Below are 25,085 nucleotides of genomic sequence, written 5' to 3'. Positions count from 1 at the left end.
AGATAGATAGATAGATAGATAGATAGATAGATAGATAGATAGATAGATAGATAGATAGATAGATAGAACGATAGAACAATACATAGATAGATAGATAGATAGATAGATAGATAGATAGATAGATAGATAGATAGATAGATAGATAGATAGATAGATAGATAGATAAGAACCTCTGCAAAGAAATAGATCTCTTCTGTTTATCTCTAGCTGTATGTATTTGGGAACAGTTTTCTTTTCTTGACTCATTAAAAAGCCGCCTACCACTAGATACTTCTCAGTCCTCTAACAACAGTGATTACTGTCTGTATATTTTTAGTGCTCAGAGTGAGATCTGACCATAAGATTATGGTGCAGATTACAGCGATGCAATATAACTGACATTTTTACTGTCCTTCTTTCTCGCTTTCTGTATCTGTAATGGATCTCTTTGCTAGGCTTTGGATATATCCTGTTGCTCACTGGCAAAAAAAAGCAGTGCTATATCTGATATATATTAGATATTATGGATATGATACAGAGCTTGAAGGAAAAATAATGGAAATGTTTGCACCTGATATTTAAAAAGTGCAACGAGTTTTATTTAATCACATTTTTTCTAACATATTAGAAAAATATCTATGGTAAGACATGTTTTAAATCAGTTCTGAGGAGTGATTGATTGCATGTATGTACAGTGTTGAGGGGGTAATGCATTACAAGTAACTAATCAGAGTTATGTAATCAGATTACTTTTTTCAAGTAAGTAATGCATTATTTTTCAATTTACAGTAAAAGTTACTTTTTCAAATAAGTAACACCAGCTACTTTGTTTTCCCATTTATTGATTAACAGTTCTCCTGTTTTCATGTTGAGAAAAATCAGCAGTAAGTGCAATGTGTAAATACAATGGTTACTGTAGCTCTATGCTAAATGTGAACATGCCTTTACTCATCTCACTTGCACAAAAACAGATTTAGTATTCCTCAAAATGAATAAAAACTTAAATGCAGTCTTAGAATATGCCGCAAAACATGCAATAATTAAATATGCAATAAAGTTAAATATGGCTTTTACATATGCCAAAAATATACCTTTTCTATCTTAAAAATATGCAAGCCCAGCCCAGATGCGAAAAAGTAACGCAAAAGTAATGTAATGCAAGGCAACGAAGAGCAATTAGTTACTCTTTAAGGAGTAGTACTCATTATTGTAATGCATTACTTTTAAAAGTAAAATTCCCCATCACTGTACTATGTATGTATGTATGAATGAATGAATTACATTTTTGGGACTGGTAAAAAAAAAAATAAAAAAAAAACTTACCAATTAAGCATTTTTGGCGAAGATTGTAGTTAATATTTCAGTTTTGTTTCAGTCTGCATGGAGCAATCAATGTAAAGTCACAAACAATGGAAAACTTAATGGGTCATACACTTTTTACAATTCATATTAGGTTTTTTTTTTTTAACCAAATTGTCCCTTTTTTATAGACTTATGAACGAACGGGCGTGTTCATCGAAAACTGTCAGTCACAAAAGGGTGGTAACGTTATATAAACCGATTTTACCTCAGTCTCTTTGCCAAGCCACAAGCCAAAGCTGATTCACATAGATTATATGATGCGAACTCGAAAAAACTACTGATGACCCACAGAACATAAATTAACAGTATACGTTTTGTATTACATATGGAAGACTAACGTGAACTTTCAACAATCATTACAAATATTTTGGTCCAGTAACATTCTGAGTGTCCCTGGTTTTGATCTACATTCGCCCTCTGGTGGAGAGACACATGAGCAACACTCGTCATAGCCCTTCAAGAGCTCGTCATAGAGTTAACCAATCAGCGCGCAGATCAGCAGAACCTGCGAACCAATCAGCGCTCACATAAACAGGAACTGCAACAATGGAGGCGAGCATGAAGCCCGTGGGTGTATGACAGCATGTGAACGGCAAATCAAGCGCAAATCCACTAAAATCATAATGCACGCTTTCTAAACGGACAATTAAATGTTCTACGTGTGAAATCGACAGAATGGCTTCGTGGTCGGAGAAAATGCTACAACTGCTGCGTCGAATGAATAACTTTCATTTACCAGGTGGGGAAAGAATCATATGACAGAGTAATCCATATGCATGTGATCCAGCAGGAATGCATGTCATATAAAGTTCAACGAAAGATTACTTAATCCGTAAAAATACATTAAAATTCAACTCATGCTGACAAAGTTTTTTTTTTTTAATTATTATTATGAACAAGTTATCAGTGTATAAATTCAAATATTTGTAACGAGTAAAGATTTATTGATATCCATGACTCACGTTTAATTTATTAAAGAGTCAAGAAAACCTCAAAAATAATATTTGTAAATATTATAAATAATAACTGATGTACACGTGTTACCTTACATTTTTGAAAACCTCTTTAAACTTCTGTGTAATCACCTGTATTCAAGGAAAACATGCTATTACTTTTTATTTTTTTGTTGTTTATCATTGTATAATATAATATGATAATATACATGTCAAATTCATATGCAAATGCATTCATTTACTCAACATCAATGCATTCTTTTACACCAGGTTCTAGTTTAGAGAGCTGTCTACGTTTTAAGGTGGCTGGTGAACAGGTTGGATGGATTTCCCCAAAAGTAGCATCAATTCTTGGGCGTTTTCCTGCTGTCTTCAGACCATACGGGAGCACTATAACCTTCAGCTCCGGTCTTGACACTTTTGAGAGCAGATCAGTGGCCGTGGATGAGGTCTTGCATGAGCTGAGGAGAGAGGCAACATTCACCTGTCTCATAGGCTGGAGAGATGAGGTAAGACATCTCTGGTACTTGCTAGATAATTGCCCATCTTCATTCTTACTTCTTGAGCAGTTGTGTGTCAGTTCCTTCCTATGTCAAAAATAATGAGCAATGTTTTATTTTTTATTTTTTTTATTAATGGAGATTATTTGCTCCATGCACATGATTTAAAACAACACATAATGCCATCAATTTGTATTACATAAAAAACCCAGAATAATTTACTACAGGGTAATTTATAAAACTTGATACCTAAGGGCCCTCATTTATAAAGATGTCCTAAGAATCCTAAATGTGGATGGATGACAATTTTTCGTAAATGGTTCTAAAAACAATTTTTTGTAAATTTCCATATGCACAAAATGTTTTCCTAAATGCATACCACTGTATACATTGCAGTGCTACTTCAGTGTAATTTAAATATATTTTCATTTATATTTTAATTTTAATTTTCCATTTTAATTTTATTTCATAATGTATAAATGTCTACATAGTTTTTATTATTTTTTTATTGCAGTTTTAGTTAAGTACATCAAGTAAACAGATCAAACTAAATGAAAATGAGAAATAATGATTTTTGTATTTTATAATAAAATTAATGCATAATGTGATTTGTCTGTTTATCTTTGCATTATAATAAACATGAAATTGGATTATTTACTTAATTAAAATTGGATTACTATAATTACTGGTAAAAAATATAATAAATAATCTACGCATTCCGTTAAGTTATACATACAGACATTTTCATAGCCTTTCCTTCCTGCAAATTCTGATATGTTCCTCACTTTTGATACAGGATGAACTTCATGGAATTCGGAATCCAATCTGATCATTCATGCATTTTATAAATAAGCCCTCCATTTTTTTTTTTCATAATTATCGGTGTGTATTTATTTTTAGCAATATGCTGTGATGCCCAGGTATTGCGACCCTCCGCTGATGTATATGGAGAGAGCAGCTACAAGTATGTTAATGAAATATGAATTCCCTGCTTCTACTTTGTCACAGAGAGTGACACTTCAAGCTGTTTCTAAATAATGGTCAAACACAGGTCTGTTTGGAGTGAAACGGTACGGCGTCCATATCAATGGCTACACTCGGGATTCAAGTGGCAACCTTAATATGTGGCTGGCACGACGATCTCTGACCAAACAGACATATCCAGGAAGACTTGACAACATGGTAATTTATTAATAAACTAACTAATCAGCTCATAACAACAAGTGACACACCAAACAGGCTGAGTCAACAGTAGGTTGAATCATACTGTTAATTTTAACACTTAAATCTATGACTCCTTCCCACTACACACTCATTTTAAACAGTCATATCTCATGTCGTATCACTTGCCGTCAAAACTCTTTGCACTTCAGTACCGTTCTACCTCAGGGATTCATCCAATTATATTAATGCTACATTTTAACTGGTGCTGTTTAATGACTTAATGCATTCAAGTACATACAACATTTTAAACCCTTCTTTACTGTATTCTGCCTTTGTGTGGGGTTTTGGAATCTGTTGTTTATGCAAGTTCGGTTTGCACTGTTTTTAATTTTTGCACATTTCATTGCTGTCTTTACCTGTGGGAATTTCCCAACTAAGAATTAAATTGTAATATGATGTACCCTGTATCTATGACCGTAAAAAACATTGACTTTGATGTTGGACCATTTAAATACAATTCCGTTCAAAAGTTTGGGGACAGTAAGATTTGTTTTAATTAGTACTTTTATTCAGTAAGTATTAAACTATTTATAGACATTTATAATGTTACCAAAAAAATTATATTTCAAATAAATGCTGTTCATCAGAGAATCCTGATTAAAAACGTATCAAGACTCCTACAAACATGTTTAGCAGCACAACTGTTTTCAACATTGAGAATGTAAAAACAAAATTTAAAATTAGAATATTTGAATGATTTCAGATCATGGGACACTGAAGACTGGAGTAATGCCTGCAGAAAATTCAGGCTTACCAACGTAGTAATAAATTACATTTGAACCCTTTAACTGTCACGGGACGCCTACATTTACTTCACTATATTACAATTAAATCTAATCTAATCTTGACAAACTATATATCATTGGAAAGGTCTAAGACTCCCAAATATATATTTTACCAATGTTTTTTGTTAAAACCTTATGTAGGAAAAGCAATAGATTAATTTATGACAAGAGTGGACCCTCAAAAATCTACATTATAACAGGAGTTCTGACCTTGGTTAAAAAAAGACTTCTTCATTGCATTTTCTCTATCACATTTTAGAAATCATGAGAAATTATATATCAGCTGAAAACTTAAAATCTCAAAATTCATCCTTTAAAAACCATTTTAAAATCAGACATTGCATTACCATGTAAATGGTACATCAATATCATGTCACAAAATGTTTTCATTCATGAAAAGTTTGGATTGTGCACTATAAAGTCTATGTTCAAAAATTTGATATTTCACTATTAATTGCTAGATTTTAATCAAATAAATGCAGTCTTGTTGAAGATCAGACACTTTTTTTTTAATAAAGCCAATCCTAAACTTTTGAACAGTAGTGTATAAAACAATTTATATAAATATACAGAGTAATAAATTGTGTATATCTGCTATAAATTAGTACATTGTGTTTTTAAAGATGACTCAGAGCTAGCAAACACTTACTAAAAACCACAAATCTCCAATTGTGATGCAATGGGGTCTTTAAAGGATTTGATTTATCACTCAGGCGGCTGGAGGACTGGCAGCAGGCTGTAGTGTAAGGCATACCATGGTAAAAGAGTGTGAAGAGGAGGCCTGTATCCCTCCAGGCCTGGCAGAGCAAGCACGTCCTGTGGGAACCGTGAGGTGCTTAACCACTTTTTTAAAATTATTATTGTTTCTATACCACTATTTAGGTTAGGTCATTAAAGATAGTTTACAAAGCACAAAAGAAATTGCTAACTGCTGAATTTTAAGATTAAAGATGCATGTTAAGAGTTTGTTTTTCTGTTCAAAACCTTTCCAAAATACAAGGGTAGATATAAACTCTCTCAACTCTCCTGCAAGAGACTGATTAATACAGCAGAAATGCCAGAAATAGCTTCCAACTGGCAGGGTTTCCAGAGAAATATTCAGTGCGCACGAATGAAGATGACCAGAACTCAAGTTTTATACAGACTCAAAGACGTGAATGCCTGTCACAGGAATCATTTCTGCCTGGAAACGGTTTACTATGTTTAGCTAAATTGAAATCCGTTCTGCGATCTTCAATCTCCAGTTGATGCCTCCCTCTTGTCTTCTCTGTAGCTACACCTACGAAGATGACGAAGGAATATTTCCGGAGTGTCAATTTGTCTTTGATTTAGAGCTGCCTCTCAATTTTCAGCCTCACATTGGAGACGGAGAAGTGCAAGCGTTTTACTACTATCCAATAGAGAAGGTGAAGGCATCCCATTGATTTGAGGTTTGAATGCTATGTGATGTGTTTTATATAAGGATAGGTGTGATATTGCATGAAAAAAGTGTGTTTAGCATTAAAAATGGTTACTTTCCTCTCAGACAGCGTTCTAAAATATGTGCAATGTCCTAGAATAAGGGGTGACACATCTTACCCCCATTCTCCTATTTATCATTTGTTGATTTCAGGTAAAAGATCTCCTGGTCAGTGAGGAGTTCAAGCCAAACTGTGCAATGGTGGTTCTGGACTTTCTCATCAGACATGCCATTATTGAGCCAGACTCAGGTTTGTTACACACTGGAGGTCAGATGTTAGAATTTGAGATTAGAACTTGATGGCATTTACTTTTAAATGGGAAGTTTAACAAGAGAGAGGCTGTGACTTATGTTTTTCTCTCATTTCAGAGCCCTATTATCACGAATTTGTGGCTGGATTGCACAGATCACTGTAAAAACTGACTGTAAGTGTTTAAGGGTTACTTTACCCAAAAATAAAAATTAGCCCTTAGATGACTCATCCTTACGTCATCCTAGGTGTATATGACTTTCTTCTTTCAGACGAATCCAGTCTGAGTTATATTAAAAATTGTTTTTGATCTTCTAAGCTGTTTAATGGCACTCAACAGGTGTTGGAGTGCATCAGTCCAAAAGTTAAATAAAAAGCCCCCATCCATATAAAAAGTGTCTCACACGGCTCCGGGGGGTGAAAAAAGGCCTCCTGTAGCGAATCGATGCGTTTTTGTAAGAAAAATACCCATATCCATATTCAAAATATCATTTTGAGGGTGAGTAATTTATGGGCTAATTTAAATTTTTGGGTCTCCTTTGAAACTTCTGTCAACCTGCAACAGTTTGGTATTTTAGTTATCTACCTCCGCTTTTAACTCCTAACATCGCCAGCATGTGTACTTGTTTACTGAAGACCACATCTGGCCGATGAAGACATTTTACGCCAACATAACCCGAGAAGAGAAGAGACACAGGAGAAGAGACAGAGAATAATGACCCAAGCAAAGTTACCCTATAAGAATTTATTTTTTCAATACATTTCAAATGAGACTGTGGAAATCCAAAGATGCACTGGTATACAAAAGATAATTGATGCATCAAAGGCTCTTTTTTTTCTTACAATGAAATGTAGAATCTCTTCTAAGAAATGACTTGCATTTAATAATATGGCATTAAACAGCTCTCTCAAAGTCACATTTTCGCAACCTTTCTCCTTCTTTCTTTTAAAACGTTTAAATTCTACGATACTAGAATTTGTAAAATACGCAAAAACGATATTGTGTAAGCCAGTAGAATTTCACAATAAAAAAAAAAAAGAAAACCAATACAGTACAGGAGAAAAAGAGGGGAATAATGAAAAGAAAACAAACAGAGTGAAAATGGAGAGAGTTTTTTTTGATTTGTAAAGTGAGATAAAGAAATCTCACGTGTATTTCCTAACACCAAAAAAAGCCTGTCATGCAGGCAAAGAGGAATATGGGCGAAAATAAGGTTACTGTCACCTTTTATAAAACTAATATATATATTGCCAAAAACGAACAGTGTCTGACAGTCAACATACAGAGCTGTGGTTTCGCTTTGAACTCCACAAGGGCTGATCAACCCAAAGTTTTTGTCTTTTTTTTGTAATTACAATACATGAGCAAGCACATAAAATACTCACAAAACAGGTAAATTAGTATGATCATTGCTTAATGCATCTCACTTTAAATTTTATAGGCAAATGGCAAAAAAAGTAGATTGGATTAAAGAATTGTACTACCACTACTTTCAGCTATTTTAAACCAGTGACAAAACCGCCAATTTTGCGACAGGACAGGAGGGCACAGGGGAACCAGTTGTGTTAACCAGCAGTATTAGCGTGTTAACGTAAGAAAAAATACCTTTTTGAAAATCATAGTGCGAAGGACAGGTGTGAATGTTTTACATAAGATGGCACCTGGGAGCTTTATAAACGGGGATCACAGGAGTCAATGTCTTGATCCAAAAAAAACACCTCCCTGCTTGACATGTAGCATACATGATGTAGAGTACTAACTAATGCTTTTTACACCCTGACTAATGCACTTTGTGCCAAAAAACTTTTTAGACCAAGTCGTTTGTTTCTGTTTTTGATAACAGTGCTGACCTTCTAAGCAGAAGATGTGGTATGGGCCAAAGAATACATCGCATATAATCCCACCCCAAAAGCAATCGGTGATTGTGAGCCACTGTGAAACCACATCAGTCTTTACCCTACATATTCACTATCCTTAGACTTCTGATCATTTTGAAGGCTTAAGGTCAACTAATCTTGATTTAAAAGAGGACTGATGACCATAAAAATGCTTAAGTCCCTTTTTGCCGGTGCAGTTGTCCCTACAATCTTCTGTAGTTTCCTTTGGCCTGGATTGAAAATGACCCTCCCTGACCCCCGAGTACATATTTAACACTAGGGGCGTTTCTTCCCTCTATTTGCAAACTTATATAGCTCTTTCATTTTCCTTGGCCTAGTCTGGTTACCCCCTTTCCCTCCCTCGTTCTTTTCCTTTCCTCTCTCGTTCTCTATATCAAAACGCAGGGATTCTTCTTGCCACGTTTTTTGGCTTGGAGCGCCGCTCTTGTGGCCATTTCGAACACTTCCCTCACGCCGTCCTTAGTTTTAGCTGAACACTCCAGGTAGCCGAAGGCATTGATGCGATTAGCCATGTCTCGCCCTTCCTCTGGTTTAACTGGTTCCTGTTCAAGGGAGAAAGCATTGACGGGTGCATTAACTATTATAATTAACTTATGTTATTTCCGTAAAAATATAGTAACTGTTAGTCCACACACCTGTTTCATCTTCTGTAGCTCCCGTCGAGTGTGATCATCATTCCGTAAATCTTTTTTATTACCCACCAGAATTATTGGCACATTTGGACAGAAATGTTTTACCTCCGGTGTCCATTTTTCTGGAATATTCTCTGTGTGAATAGAGTATGGTTATCAATAGGGTAATGTGTGGTCGTACAGTATAAAATACTCAAAGACTGAAATTAAACCGAAATGTAATTCATATAAAGACTGGATGCACCAGAAAAAGATGATCTCACCCAAACTGTCAGGACTGTCTATGGAAAAGCACATGAGGATGACATCAGTGTCTGGGTAGGACAGGGGCCTCAGCCTGTCATAGTCCTCTTGTCCAGCTGTATCCCACAGAGCCAGTTCCACCTGCCAACAAATGGTTCAAAATTATATTATCAGCGTAACACTTTGCATAAAAAGTGATTAAACAAAATGAACGTGAATTTCTAAGCATTTAGCAGCACTGTCTGGACTCCACACGTTTGTGTAAAGTCCCATTTTACATTTTGTGCCACAAATTTGAATAATGCCAAATTCATACAAATATTATTCACAAAAACACATGCAGTTGTTATAGTTAACTACCATTCAGAAGTTTGTAAGATTTAATTTTTAAGAAATTAATATTTTATTCCGCAAAGATGCATTTATCTAGTCAAAAGCAAGTTAAGACATTTATTCATCAAAGAATCCTGAAAAGATCTATCACAGTTTCCACAAACATATTGAGCAGCACAACTGTTTTCAATATTGATAATAATAAGAAATGTTTGAGCAGCGAATCAGCATATAAGAATGATTTCTAAAGGATCACGTGACACTGAAGACTGGAGTAACGATGCTGAAAATTCATCGTCGCCATCACAGGAATAAAATACAAATGTATATTAAAATAGAAAATAGTTTTTAAATTGTAATACTATTTTGCAATATAACTTCATTTTTCAATCAAATAAATGCAGCCTTGGTAAACATAAAAGACTTCTTTCCAAAACATTTAAAAATCTTAAAAATCTGGTAGTGTATGATGAATATTGTATATTTGAACTATATTTTGATAATGTGTTCATATAAATACACATATTATAATGATTTTAATTAATCATTTCAAAGATGCACACAATGTTTTCCAACGCAAGCAAAAGACAATCAATCACTCACTGTTGACCCAAAATAAACCCCATTCATTATAAATGAACTCTACATAAAAATGGACAAATTATAATACAGGAAGAACACTATCAAGAAGTTAATGAACAATGTGAGGAAGTTATTGTTTCAAATGGCTATAGAAGAGACACATGAATGCTGTAATAGACCAGTGGTGATTCTGGTTTTAATGACATTCGTACCTGTTTGCTGTCCACCTCAATATCAGCAACATAGTTCTCGAACACGGTGGGTACGTAGACCTCAGGAAACTGGTCTTTGCTGAAAACGATGAGTAAACACGTTTTTCCACATGCTCCATCCCCAACGATCACAAGCTTCTTACGAATTGCAGCCATCTGTCACACAAAATGAAAAGATCAGCCAATAATTACAGGAGGCAGGTGGAAATTGTTCCTACACTGGAATTGGCAACCATTTTTATTACATAAATCAAACCTTTTTAATAAATAGAGAACTGTTTGTGTATGCCTGTTTCATGTGGAAGAGCCATTCTGAGGTGGAAGTACTCCAGACATTCTTCAAAAAATATGTAAACCAGGCACAAAGCAGTATTATTTAACTATTTATACCTATACTGTCATTATTCTGACAAATCAGTGTTTGTACAGAGTTGTAAAGTAGCTGAAAAACATACCATGAACTAATTCTGTGAGAAATTGTCTTGATCAAATCGAATTCAGAAATATTACAAATTCTCAAAATCAAATATAATAATCTCTTATTTTAAAACGTATGTTATCATAAACCAACGAAATTAAGAGCTTTAGAGTCTGGAGTGGACTTACAAAGCCCGTGTGCACTATTTAAAGTCACCTGTGTTACATATAAGTGAAAAGCTTGTGTTGTGAGCACATTTAATTCAGCTAATAACTTTTTATATCAGTCTCATTGGGCTCATTAGGAATAACAGGGGTCTATGGTGCTGTTCCCTGCAAACCAACTTGATTGCTTTTAGTTAGAAACAAGTAATTTATCCAAGGTCTTTTCTGTCATATATTTAAAAATAAAACAACAAGTGAACTCATTAGGGTTCCTTCCCCCATGTCTACATTCATATCTTAGCCATTTTAATGATCTGTACACTGGGTTCTTATGTCATTATAGCACTGCAGTATCAACCCCTCCTCTCTCTCTCTCACACACACACACACACACACACACACCTCCCAGGTGCTGTCACAACACACCGCACCTTACTCAATTCACTTATCAACAACGGCAAAACACATGAAAGCATTACACATACGTTACATCTGGACTCACGGTGAAACAGCTGACTGCAGTCCGGTCAAAATAGTGTCGCTCAAGTGACCTTTTAACTTTTAACAATGAGGCAACCAATGATTTAACGAGAGTGAAGGCTTAATTAGACATACAATAGCCGTTTAAAGGGCTGAGTGTTACATTGCAGACAAAAATTAGAGATGGTGATAATAACAGTCGCGTGTCCGCGCCGAACTGGGTCAGTACATGGTTTACTCCCTATGCTAACTGGGACGCCTCATCTCACACCCTAATAAGTGTAAAATAAAACACGTTTGGATTAGATTCGACTGGCTCCACAGATCAATTCTAGTATTAAACAATCCAGACGTGTTACAGTCGCGATCATCGGAGTTTAATGCAATTATGAACTCGTGCTCGGAATCTTGTTCCTCCGTTTCCGTCATCATCACACTTAGCCGTTTAGCAGTGAGCTAGCCGCATATAAAAGGCATATTTTGTCTCACTGGAGCGGTTTTAAAAAATGCTAATCTGTTGTTTTGGCTCTAACCCGTATGCAAAATTATCAAACATATCGATTATAAATACCAAAGGTGTTTTTGTATGAGTATTTACCGTTTCTGTTTCAGATGTCCTCGCTTTCTTTATCTTTTCCTGTACGACCCAAAGCCCCGCCCCGCAGACGTTGCCACGCCGCTAAGACACGCCCACTCTTCTCTTTTCCACCAATCAGAGGCAGAGACGCTGGAGTGACGTCCAAAGGCAGGAGAACAGCAACATACTTTCTAATTGAAATAGACCTTCTTCTCATATCTCTTAATTTAAAGAACAATAAAAGAGATGACTATATAAAATGAGTCCTAAAACAGTGCAAGGATTGTTTGGAGATAATATTGATGGGGTTCAAGTTACTTCAATATACTACATATTTCCCCTTCCTTTGTTTCCTGCTTTCATGTTCCACTGAAGGTGTACAGTATTTCTGTTTCTTTAATAACAAATTTTGAACTACTGATATATGTGGCTTCTTCAGAAAAACAACACAATACATTAAATGTTTTGTTTTTGTTTAAAGACACCACTGACCATTTTAGTTTCTTATGAAAATAGTCTAAAGATATCGATAAACATAATACAAAATTATTCTCTTAACATATTCTCTTTAGATTCTGCATTTTCACAATCCTCCTTAAAACAGTTTTCGTAATTTTAGCCGAGGTAGAATATTTACCATTTAAATATATATATATATATATATATATATATATATTAAGTTATATGCCCAACATTATATTGCACCACAAACCAACTACTTTCAGTTCTTGTAAAGCATAGAAATACTTGGGCCTTGTCTGTAATTCTAAACCATGTTAATAGTGCATCATTAAAATAAGAAAGTTTGATAGGTTTAAGTTAACATAAGTTTGCAAACTAAAAGCTAATTCTACAGGTTCATGCTTTTTCAAGTTATTAGTTAAAAATACCACAAACCACAATATTATAACATTTTTATTACATCATAGTCGAAGGGAGACAAATGTACAAAGAAACACAAATTAACAGGATAATTATTGACAGAACGTTGTCTATTCCTCTCCAGAGGATGGCAGAACAATCGTGCTGGGATCGTAATAATTGTCAGTCATGAGGGGAAGACCCTCGGCTTCCCTCTGTTTGATCAACCTTTCAGCTTCCCGGCGAGCCCACTGCCTCATACTGGAAGAGAAAAACATGATAGAGACTGAGATTATGGACATTAGATTAAAGAAAATTGCAAATCATTATTCCTTCAGATTAAATGAAACAACAGAAAATGCACACTTTGAGACCAATGCATTGAAGCAAATCATTAATTAGCCAATTAATGTAGGTCAAGATACAAATAGCTTTAAATTACAATGATGTATAAGCAGCATATTCACCCTCCATATTGCACTTTTAAATAGCTAAATGCTTTTTTCCCAAGCTTCAAATTTGAGATGCATGTGTTAAAATCAATAAAAACCCTTACACGTTTTTTGGGGACCTCATTTTATGCCTGTTTTTTTTTTTACCTTCTGAACAATTACAGCAAAAAAGTATTCAACAATATCATAATGCTCTTTTACAAACATTCAAACATACAACAATCGATAAAGATATTACCTGTCCTCAAAACTCTTCCCAAATATCTAGATTATGAATAATACATTCAAAAACGTTTCAATCGAAATAATGTGCAAAATATAATTGCATAGTAGTAGTAGTAGTAAGAGCTTCACAATTGAGTTATACATTTCATGGTTCACTCATGACTTGTAAAAAACATATTTATTAAGGATGTTAGATTCTAAATGGGTCAATCACTGTATTCTGTTCAAAATTACTTACCCATGATCTGGTAAATAGTGGATGAAAGTCCCTCCAACAACAATAGCCACAGAAATGCCAAAGAAAAATGCCAACCTCATGTTCCATTCATCCACAAAAGAGTCATGATGATGGAAGCCATGGAAATCTGGATTCTGAACAAGATAACACAAACATCACTGCAGTAATAGAAACATAGCAGGCACAGCTTTGCAATATTACAATACCATTGGAGTTGGATCACACTGTGCACAATGTAAACATGTCAAAGCACGTCAAACTTCAGTTTAGAAGCCTCTGCTAATTACTCTTCGTGCATCATTCACATGCGTTTGTAGGCTCTTAACTTACCTTCTCAAACGGGCTGACCTCTGCGTGTCCATGACTGTCCTGAGCAGCGGGAGACAAGGGCTGCAGATCAGACGCCACCGCCGCTCCAGACGCACTGGAGCTCGGCGTCTGCGACACACAACGGCTCCCGAGAGCCGAGCTCAACCGAACCCGAGACAGGGTGGGCCAGATCCGGCTCAGGCGTGAAGCCATTTTCCCCGATTATCTGTACAGAAAAGATATTTCGAGACAGCCACTCTTCCAGGTTGTATTTTTCCGGGTTAAAATTAAAGTTTTCTGCGATAATTAGCGCCACCCGGTGTCGCGGATGTATTATAACGCAAAAACCGCCAGTTGTAGGAACCATTGCCAAACAGCAGGTGCCTCCGTTTCGATTTCTAATGTTTACAAATCTAATTTTTTATACCATTACAAACCCATGCCATGAGTGCAATTTTTTAATATACAAATTTTTTTCTCATTGGACATTTATGTCATATTATTTGTACTCTCTGCACACACATATACACATCTGCATAGTATACCATTTGCTGTACTTTTCAGATTATTTCTGTATAAGCTCTTGTTTTTCTTCATGTAGGTTGATATTCTGAGTACCAGACATTAATGTGTAAAAAAAAAAAAAAAAAAAACTTTTTTTTTTTTTTTTAAATTAACAAAGTTAAATTTCCTGTTTGCTTAAGCACTCTGACAGCTTCAAAATGTGCATAAAAAGGCTTTTAAAGGTGTACTTTGGGGATTAGATGATACACTATGATTTTAAGCATAAATGTATCTCTAAAGGTACATGTGTGTGATGTCAGTTGTCTTCCTGGGTTTGTTATCTGACTGTAGAAGCAGGAAGTTTCAAAACCGCAGGCGTTCAGCTCTTCAACATGTTCCTCCCTCAAAGAAATCCAGTTTACACGCATGAACTTTTGCAAATCTCTTTGTTATATCTCGCATATAAAAGTACGCATGAACACACTCTAGTGCACCATCAGATCCTTTTTGAATTCACCACTATAATATATCTTGAAAAAATGATGAATATTTAATCATTGTACATTTAGTCAACATAAGTTTTTGAGTAACTTAGGAGTACAATACAACTACAGTACAATACTTTTCAAACAGTGTGAAGTGTACAAAACATTATTTAATAACAAGCTATTAACAAACACTGACAATATTAAAAAGTATCCTTTTTTTCAACGGCATGAGGTCTTGGCATCTAGCAAAAATAACCTTCCTTCATTCAAATCAGTCTTGACTTTGAGGAAGAGAGATTTTATTTCTTCTTATGAGGTTAAGGTATTTCCATATCTCCATTTGTAGACAAACGCTTGTCAGATTCACACCCTCCTCTGCTTTCCACGTTTTCTTTGCTTTCCTCATCCTGCTCATCTGATTTCTGCCTCAAACGTAGTCCTGAATCCTTCTGCGAAGGGACGCGAAAGCTGGAAAAAGATCCGCTTCCTGAGGGCCGCTTTTCTAGATGATGCAAGCAAATAAAAAGAAGGAAGTTAGAGGGCGTGTATTTATTGTGAAATCAGAAAAACAATGGTGAATTATCTTAAAAGAGCTGTCTTAAGGGAATGAGGTTATGTGCTTTTTTTCTCTGAAACCACAGTTCAAACAGACCTAGATTGCATGTCACTCACACTCTTTGCATTAACCTCTTACTCAGCCTATGCTGAAATGTTAACTTAAACCAAAGATCTTGATTAAATATATGTTTTAGATGAATCTTCTCAATATCAGCCAAATTCAAACCATGAAGCATAAGAGCTGAGGAAGTTATAGTCTTGTTAAAGGTTAAACAGTGTGAATGAGATTGTGTTTTGTGTCTTGAAACTAACCTAACCCTAAGGTAATGTGCGTACCTCCTGGTCCAATTGGATGCATTAATCTGTTCATCTGAACATTCCAGTGTTTAACATTGGTGCTGGCCTGACGAAGCTTCCTTTGAGCAGCCTGTCAGAAAAAAACAATACAGACTTATGTCACCATCAGTTAATGTCAGTTAAAAGAAAATATTACTAATGAATATTACTAATCTTGCAAAAAATAAACCACTGTTCAGAAGTTTTGGGTTTGGTAAGATTGTTTAAAGGGTTAGTTCACCCATGAAAATTCCATCATTAATTGCTCACCCTAATGTTGTTCCAAACCCATAAGACCTTCGTTCATCTTCAGAACTCAAATTAAGATATTTTAGGACATCGACAAAATAGTCCATGTGACATCAGAGGTTCAAGCGTAATTTTACAAAGGTCTTGCAGGTTTGAAATGACATAAGGGTAATTAATTACAGAAATTAAATTTTAGGCTAAACTATCCCTTCAATGTTATCCTTATACACACCAAGGCTGCATTGATTTGTATATGATTTAATATATATATATATATATATATATATATATATATATATATATATATATATATATATATATATATATATATATATATATACACACACACACACACACACACACAGTAATATTGTGACATTGTAAAAAAAAAAAAAAAAAAAAAAGGAATATATAAAAAAAAAAAAAAAAAAATCATGTAATTGCTCCAGTATTCAGTGTCTAATGATCTTCCAGAAAACATTCTAATATGCTGATTTGGTGCTCAATAAACATTTCTTATTAATATCACAAACAGTTGTGCTGCTTAATTTTTTTGTTATATTTAAAAATATGTTAATGTCCTCACTGTCACTTTTGATCAATTTAATGCATACATTTCTGTTGAATAAAAGTATTAATTTCTTAAATACACTTACACTCAAATACAAACACTTTAAAATGACAGTTGTAGGTCTTTATCAATAGAAGTATTCATTTCGTCAATAAATATAAAAACAAACAAACAAACACTTTAAAATGGTAGTGTAGGTCTTGCATTAAAAACAACAACAACAACAAAACCATTTATATCCAAACTATAATATATAAATCTGAGCTAATCTCTCTGGCCTTGTTTAGATCAAGACTCACCACCACATCCTGGTCCACTCGGTGGCGATTGGCTCTGACCTCCTCCAGCTGCATCTGTGCCTCCTCCAGAGATCGAGACTTACTTTCCATTTCCTGTTTGAGCTCTTGTTTCTCCCGCTGGGCACGCTGGATATATTCCTCCTGCTCCTCACGGAGAGACATAAGGGCCTTCATCTTCTCCTCTTCCTCAGCCAGTAGTCTGTAACAGTGAGACCGTAAGCGATCAAGCACACTGCAGGTTAAAATAGCAATAGTGTGCTCAAATTAGGCAGGTTTTATTAGCATAATAATTTGAGAAAAATGTTGTGCTTCACTGGATGGAAGAACTTCTGATGTGGCACAAATGTGCTTAGAATCTTAAATATTTTCACATTAATTTTACATTTATCATGTAAAAAAAAAAAAAAAACCTATATATTCAGTGTGGTCTCAGATTAAATGTGCTCTCAGCTGTAAGTTAATATTTAAGTGTGTTTGCTTACAAAGGTCATACTGCATGCATGTATTGTAGAATGAATAGATTTGTAACATTAGTAGAGTCATATTGTATTTACTTACATAGAAACAGGTTTTATATCTATATATTATATATCATTATTATGTATGTATTAATTTCTCTGTACAAATATATTTGTTTAAAGTCAATTATTCCTCGGGTAACTTCCGCTTCATTAATTCCTGCATAACCTCATGCAGTTTTACATGGGAGAGCTTTTGAAACATTATATTTCCTCCCTGAATAGAATTAAAGTGCTTAAGCACCTTGTTTTGAGACACAACCCAACACGTTTAATAGAAAATGCAAAGAGGGCACCTAACAGTCTGCAGATGTGCCACTGAAAAGCCCTGTTATAACATCAGTGCATGTGTGTGCAATTCTGAGCATGGGTGTGTTGCTCAACAGTGTTTGTGTGCTGCTGCTCACCGAGCCTGTGCGTAGCGGAAGGCCTCTTCGTCCTGCCTGGCTTTGATTTCCTGTTGTAACGCCTCCTCCAGCCGCTGCTGCATGGCCTCCAGTTCTTTGATTCGTTTTCTCTGTCTCTCAGCCTCAGCCTCCTTCAGCGCCATCTCAGCCTGCATGCTCGCCCGCGCCTGCACACAACAGATATACCTCACACTGACCAATCTTCAGCCACCTATCAGAAATACATTCAAAATGCTTTTAAATTCCAGTTTAGTTACTGCATTTAAACTGAATTTAAATTACGGTAGCAAACAGGATGCAAAATTGCAATTTGTAATTAAATAAAAAAATTAAGCCTTATTTAAAAAGTTCTAAAAAAGGTAAGATTTTCAGACAGGCAGATGGATAGATAGATGACCTCTTCAGCCTCTTTGAGTTGGATCTCCAGGGCCTGCTGGAGTTGTTCGTGTTGCTGTCGTCTGCGGAGTTCGTCCTGCTCCAGCAGCGCCTGCGCCTGCCTCTGCGCCTCCTTCAGCAGCTCCAGCTCTGCCATCTTCCTCTCGCGCTCCTCCTGCAGGGCCCGTAAGCGCTGCAGCTCCTGCTCCTTCGCCTCCCTCCTCTTCTCTCTCTGTTCCCGCTGCTCACGCCGTTTCTGCTTTAGGTCCTTATGAAGAGAAGTTTTACCCTCCACTTGCAGCCGGATGGCTGTTTGGATTGCTGGCGGAAAAAAAAGGAATAATATAAATCCAATTATTTTTTTTTTTTTTGTATCAATGTATTCAAAGATGTTTTTTTTTGACTTTTGCTATGCAGTTGCTCTTGTGTTGTGGGTGGTTTCTAGGTAACTACTTTCAGGCCCGAGTCTATAAAAAAAAAGCCCATCTTCAAGTCTCTATGATAACTGAGGCTTAAGTTTATGGGATTTTTTTTCACCTGTGTTATTATCCACCAAGTGAAAATATGCAAGTTTCCCTGTGCAGTTTCATTTTAGAAAGTTTTTCATTTCACAAAACACCTAGTGAGTAAAAAAGTCGACCTTCAAAATGTCACAGGTTTCCACTAACAAAGGCGTTTCCATTATAAATAAAATAAAATAAAAATCTTTAACCCCTTAACTGTCACTCACATTTTTGAACATAGACTTTATAGTCAACGATTCAAACTTCAATTTTTATAATTCATGAATGAAAACATTTTGTAACATGATATTAATGTACCATTTACATGGTAATGCAATGTCTGATTTTAAAATGGGTTTTAAAGGATGAATTTTGAGATTTTAAGTTTTCAGTCGTTATATAATTTCTGATGATTTCTAAAATGTGATGGAGAAGAAAAAGGCAACGAAAGAGTCTTTTTTTTAAACAAAGGTCAAAACTCCTTTTTAACAAAAAGCATTGGTAAAATATATATTTGGGAGACTTAGATCTTTCCAATGATTTGTCAAGATTAGATTTATTTGTGATATAGTGAAGTAAATGTAGGCGTCCCGTATACAGGACAGGGTGACAGTTAAAGGGTTAAAGGTTACACAACAATGGCCAATTGTAAATATATAGAAAAGTGTCCTGATGAACAAGGTGTCTCTTGAAGAAAGGGAAACTAGACAGGGAAATAAACATCTTCGAACTCCCTACAATCTACAGAACACCTGACAAATGATCAAAAAGCCAAATCATAATGTATGCAGACCTGTAGTCCACTCCTGCCTCTGTTTGGTGTCAGATGCACTGAGTTCATAGGTCTTGCTGAGCGTCTTCAGACAGAACATACACCTCTTCCCATCTCTGTCAGGAAGAACCTTATATACAGAGCAGAGAAACATTTCACACATGACTCTGTTGATCACAGAAGCAGTGTTAATGGACAGCCAATAACCAGCTAATAATGCTGACAAGTTCCTGTGTCTCATGCATTCATGAGGTGATACTGATACTACACCACTATAAAATAATACCAGCTTTACTTCTAAAAACAACACATGCAAACCACAGCCACTTGTACACTTGTTCCCTACCTCTACACAGCAGTTTCCATCGAGCTGAATGTTGCCTTTGCGGTCTTTGCGGTCCTCGCTAGTGAAGTAAATTAAAGTGCTGGGTTGGAGGGTGAACCAACGTTCAATCCAGTTTCTTCTCAACTGACCTTTCTTCCACAGATATCCCTGGTGTCAAGAAGCAATGATTTTGGAAATAAATAAAGCAGATATACCCCCAGACACATAACTGCATTAAGAGTATTTGCTGAAATTTGTCGGTATTTCAATGTGCGCATGTGTCGCATTATAATGTGGTGATGTTTCACAGGATCTTTCTCATGCCATGCATGTTTAAGGTGTCTTAGTGTCATACTACTGATATTTTAAAAGGATACTGAAACTTAAATCACATTATTTACCTTTGTTTAGTGTGTCACGCCAACCTTATTTTTTATTAAATGTTTTTCATTGAAATGGTAAAAAAAAAAAAAAATAGTATTTTGCAAAGCTGTAACTACACATATAGGCTTGGGGTCAGGGTTGCCAGGTCTCCAAAACAAACCAGCCCAATTGTTACTCAAAACCAGGCCAATCACAGCCAAAGCTAACCCATTCGTTTAGTGGAGAGTCAAAACCTCCTTTCAGGGGGTTCCTAATCTAAAATAACTAAAATAACAACCCACGGGAACAGTATAAAAGTAGCCAAAGTATGGGTGAAAACCATGGACTTGGCAACTTGGGGTAATGGTTTAAGAATCCACTATACACAAACTTATATGATTTAAAGGACACAGACACAATTATCAGATAAATAATAATGTAAATAGCTAATACCTCTTTCAACACATCACCCACTATTTCCCGGTACACCTCCTCTATGGCCATACTGATGGTTTCTTTGGCAATGCCCCTCGTTAGTTTCCCAGAATTCATCATCTCCAGAAAGGCCCATACAATGAAGCCGTTCTGCTGAACAGAATCTTGGGAAATAAAGTCTTCCAGTTCAACACAGTTCAGCTCAACGCTCATAGCCATGCACAACTTCTTCAGTAAATATTCAACCTGTGAAAAAAAGCATTAATATTTATATGTGAGATTGTGCGGAGATAAAAGCAGCCATCTGACGCTGCTGCAGATCATTTAACAACCAGCTTCAAAATACTGGTCAAACAGCACTCGAACGCCAACATTTATGTTTGTACTCCATTTCTTTCTCCTCTTTTGTGAAACTGTAACAAGTTACATTCTACCAATAGTGGCAAAACAGGGCACAGGAAATCAACCAAGCTGCAAAACAAGAAACACCACAGCGGCGTTGGGAAAACAGACACATTCAAGCAAAGACATAGAGAAGAGAAAGAGGGAAAAAATGACATTATTTTAACCATGTACATGCAGTTGCCAAAAAATGATATCTAAGAGTCTATAATATTGTATACAACACTTTGTAAAGGCTTGACCGTAGTATTTTATCAGTCAAATCAGTGACAGTGACATTCCGGCCCCTTGTTTCCTAACAAAAGCAGACGACTGCTAGTTTGAAACGCATATGAAAGCGTTTGTGTCGATCACAATGAAAAGCAGACAGGGTACTGAAGAACATGACTTAAGGCTAGACGCAGATTTGGCCCTATGATTATATCTGAAACTGAAAAACCTCCAGGGCTTTTGTTGATAAACAGTTTCGGATGAAGAGGAAAAATAGAAATAAGCAAAAATCATACAGCCAATGGTGGTCCTGTGGTTAGCAGCAGGTTTGCAGTGCATGATGTGATTTCTTTAGCATTCAAAGAGTCAGGAGAGAGATAAAGGTACAAAACATATTCTAGTTTTAATAGGAATGATATAAAGAACTGTGTGAATCTCAAAAGAATTTCAAATGTTAATCATCTAATCACATTTTAGTAGATGTGTGACGTCAGTTCTCCTGAGGATAACCACATGTGAAGTTCATCATAACGTCAGCCAAGATGACAACCAGAAACTGCTGACACATTTGTGTCGTCTTCACTTTGAACAATGTATCTGTTGTTCATCATTTGAAACATAGCCAACTTATTTATCTTTAAGACAGATGGCACTTGGTTTAAAAATGTCCAAAAATCTAATAAAACGTATACATTTACATGGATCTAAATGACACAATGCATGAATCTCACCTCATCAGGGACCATGACCAGAGGATATCTGTCCTCCGAGAGAAATATGAACAGACACCAGAGCCGGAAGGCGTCTTTTCCAGGTAAAACACACTTTCCCTCTGGTCGATAGTTCTTCTTGGCAGTAAGAGTCCAGCAGAGCTCGTCCACATTCTCTTTGATGAACGTGCCTTCCACCACCTTACAGAGAGGAGACAAACACTCAACGGAAATGATTTCCAGTTTGAGTTTTACTGACCAGCAGCTATGCATGCACAAAAAACACATGGCCTTACACAGGATGATATATAAAGCCTGTGTCTCCAAACAGAATACATATTGTAAGAGACTAAGAGAGGCTGTGTACCTTGTCCAGGATGTATTTGTTGAGGTAGGGCATGTATCCCTGACTGGACACTGGACCATCGTCATCATCTCTGAAGTGTTCCTCGAGAGCCGCTGGGTCGTGTGGGATACACAGAACTGTGTAAAGATTATGAGACAAGACCTGCAGAGCAATAGCACAAATCTTAAACAATATTATAGGCCAAAACTCACATACACACAAAGTATTACATGTGAATTTATAATGCTACGTGTCTCCGAATCTGTTCAGATTAAGAAACAAACTCATCTACATTTTGAGGGCTAGTAAATTAAATTTTCAAAAGATTTTCATTTTTGGCAGATCCATTTCTTTACGTTTTCCACCATTTCGCAGTTCAAGCCTGAAACTCGATTTTCAGACGCATTAATATTTCATGCATCATTACATCCTTGAAAGGAAGCAGGCCACAGTTAGAGGTCTGCTCTATTATACACACTCATTCTCTGCTCACACGGAGGTTGGATTTAACCCACAATCACGGGATCAAAAGTCATATTTAATGACTATAAAAATATTTAAAACAACACCAGGCAAAATTTTTAAGCAAACCATATGCTGATAGACTCACAACAGCAACCGCAGGGCTACATTGCATTACTTCTCTAACTTTGCTCAGGAACTTCTCTAAATGATTCTTTAAAAAAGACAGCAGAAGTTGTGGACTAGACAGGAGTAGATCAAACCTGTGATGTTTGAATGTACAAAGGGTGTGATCTCACTACAAACATCCGGTGACCACCGTTCACAAAGCTTAAAATTCAAAGTTGAACAGTTTGAGCCCATTTACAGCGTCAGACCCAAAATGCCCAAGAGCAAGAGATGCTCCGTTACAGCTGGTCAGCTTGAGATATGGACTGGAAAAAACCTAATCAAGGGACTGCAGTCTAATATATATGCTATAAGTTCAGAGATAACCTTTATAAATGCAGAAAAAAAATGAAAAAGAAAGAAAATAAGAATTTCCATTAAATTAATGTGACTATGAATGAACAGGTCTCTTCAGTCTTATAAATAGGCAATTGTAAAAGAAAACCTGAGATCCAGATATTCAGTAAGCTTAAGACCATGTGGCATAACACACAGGAAACACATCACAAGCAGTTAAACAAGTGCATGGCATCTTTTAAGCATAACATGGAGGAGGAAGAAAGAAGAAGAAGAAGAAAAAAAAAAACTTATGCATGAGTTGATTACTGATCCTTCTTTCTGTCTTCAGATCAAGGAATATTTTAGAGCATCTTAAGACCTTGACATCTGAGAATCATACGGGACCTCAATTTTCAGCCTCCAACATCTGAAAGTTTTATCATAGTGCATAAATGGATTTGCAGCTCACCTTGAGTTGAGACTTGGACACCTTTCCACTCTTCTCCACATCTAGAGCGGTGAAAGCGTACCAAATGGACTTGAGCAGTTCTGAGCGCAAGTCCATGACTGCAGCAATTTTACTCTCCGTTTTTTCTTTTTTCACTGCCTTCTCTTTCTCTCAACACCCACACCCCACAGCAAAAGTGTGCATCCTCCGACAGGCAAATCACACCCCCTGCTGGGCCAAAACTCAATCAAAAAGCAATAAAGTTCATGTGTTTAGATTTGAACCCAAAACAGAAGGCATCAAAGCAAAAATGGGTATATAAAAGTACTTTCGGAGATCAATGAAGTGTTATCTCACACAGAAATTATTACTCTTGCTGGGGCCAGGTCATGATAAACTTGACATTTTGGATCAAACTCAAGTGATCTGCAAGAGCCGAATCCCCTTTCTAAAAACAGAGAGTTTCCTTTCTAAGTTCATATCTTCATCTATTTATAAGCTATGAAAGAGGAAGCACCCATTTGGCTTTGTGAAGTAACTAATTCTTAAAAGAAAGAAAGAAAAAGTTATCTAATATATAACACATTCCCCAAATGAAAGCCATTTGCAAATTACAAGACTCCTCTTAAATAAACAAGCAAAAACTTTCTCTGTGAATATCACAAAACCAGTCAATATATTTGTCAAAAAATAAAAATATTACACATTGTAAACCATAAATCAAATGAAGCTTACCGTAGACCATTAAAATGTCTTGCATTTTGACATTTTCATGACAGTTTAACAGTACCACATTTACAATAAATAAATAGATAAATAAATTAGTTATTTGTCAAATGATTAATCATATTCAAAATACATTTTTGTTAACAAAAAGTGTTTGTACTGTGTATATTTATTATGTATGTATAAATACACATGCATATATATATATTTAAGAAAAATTTAATGTTTAGCTTTTTAATATAAATATACATATATACACATGTAAATATATTAAATATATATACTTTATGCGTGTGTGTTCATATATACATAATAAATATACACAGTACACAACACATTATGTAAACAAAAACTTTTATTTTGGATGCGATTAATCATTTGACAGCACTAAAATAAATGTACACCTTTCTAGTATTTATTGTACTGGATTTCCTCAATGGAGGTTTTAATTTAAAGTGTGTTTAATGTAAATGTAAAAAAAGATCTTCAGGAAA

The 25,085-nt window shown here is 35.7% G+C and overlaps 4 protein-coding genes across 6 annotated transcripts; 1 reads left to right on the top strand and 3 right to left on the bottom strand.

Annotated features, from left to right (window-relative positions):
- The first annotated feature begins 1,863 nt into the window (after window positions 1-1,863).
- On the top strand, window positions 1,864-7,551 carry LOC113107136 (nudix hydrolase 24, chloroplastic-like). 2 transcript variants are annotated; one of them, XM_026269409.1, is made up of 9 exons: window positions 1,864-2,080; window positions 2,565-2,803; window positions 3,695-3,758; window positions 3,846-3,976; window positions 5,517-5,635; window positions 6,077-6,209; window positions 6,416-6,512; window positions 6,632-6,687; window positions 7,149-7,551. In XM_026269409.1, exons 1-8 carry the CDS (start codon window positions 2,017-2,019, stop codon window positions 6,676-6,678), a joined length of 894 nt encoding a protein of 297 aa, XP_026125194.1. In that variant the 5' UTR covers window positions 1,864-2,016; the 3' UTR covers window positions 6,679-6,687; window positions 7,149-7,551. The 2 variants fall into 2 exon arrangements, with proteins under 2 accessions (XP_026125194.1, XP_026125193.1); XM_026269408.1 differs by having other exon boundaries at window positions 7,127-7,551.
- LOC113107137 (rho-related GTP-binding protein RhoA-A-like) lies at window positions 7,239-12,185 on the bottom strand. The gene is made up of 5 exons (XM_026269411.1): window positions 12,074-12,185; window positions 10,414-10,569; window positions 9,307-9,427; window positions 9,047-9,177; window positions 7,239-8,953 (listed from the first exon to the last, which is right to left on the bottom strand). Exons 2-5 carry the CDS (start codon window positions 10,567-10,569, stop codon window positions 8,780-8,782), a joined length of 582 nt encoding a protein of 193 aa, XP_026125196.1. The 5' UTR covers window positions 12,074-12,185; the 3' UTR covers window positions 7,239-8,779.
- A 764-nt stretch (window positions 12,186-12,949) lies between these two features.
- On the bottom strand, window positions 12,950-14,440 carry LOC113107138 (NADH dehydrogenase [ubiquinone] 1 beta subcomplex subunit 11, mitochondrial-like). Its single transcript, XM_026269412.1, has 3 exons — window positions 14,159-14,440; window positions 13,829-13,962; window positions 12,950-13,174 (listed from the first exon to the last, which is right to left on the bottom strand). The coding sequence occupies exons 1-3, from the start codon at window positions 14,348-14,350 to the stop codon at window positions 13,045-13,047; spliced, it is 456 nt and encodes a 151-aa protein (XP_026125197.1). The 5' UTR covers window positions 14,351-14,440; the 3' UTR covers window positions 12,950-13,044.
- Window positions 14,441-15,145: 705 nt separating this feature from the next.
- Window positions 15,146-24,608, bottom strand: LOC113107135 (differentially expressed in FDCP 6 homolog). Of its 2 annotated transcripts, none has more exons than XM_026269406.1 (11): window positions 23,887-24,608; window positions 22,530-22,670; window positions 22,184-22,363; window positions 20,859-21,086; window positions 20,064-20,210; window positions 19,739-19,847; window positions 18,465-18,763; window positions 18,068-18,234; window positions 17,143-17,341; window positions 16,000-16,114; window positions 15,146-15,631 (listed from the first exon to the last, which is right to left on the bottom strand). In XM_026269406.1, exons 1-11 carry the CDS (start codon window positions 23,980-23,982, stop codon window positions 15,447-15,449), a joined length of 1,866 nt encoding a protein of 621 aa, XP_026125191.1. In that variant the 5' UTR covers window positions 23,983-24,608; the 3' UTR covers window positions 15,146-15,446. The 2 variants fall into 2 exon arrangements, with proteins under 2 accessions (XP_026125191.1, XP_026125192.1); XM_026269407.1 differs by having other exon boundaries at window positions 16,024-16,114; window positions 23,887-24,490.
- Between the last annotated feature and the right edge of the window lie 477 nt (window positions 24,609-25,085).

Source organism: Carassius auratus, chromosome 8, assembly GCF_003368295.1.
Source record: "Carassius auratus strain Wakin chromosome 8, ASM336829v1, whole genome shotgun sequence".
NCBI classification, from domain to species: Eukaryota; Metazoa; Chordata; class Actinopteri; order Cypriniformes; family Cyprinidae; genus Carassius; species Carassius auratus.
The sequence above is the reverse complement of the archived record's forward strand: the minus strand, read 5'-3'. Positions and strand labels throughout refer to the sequence as shown.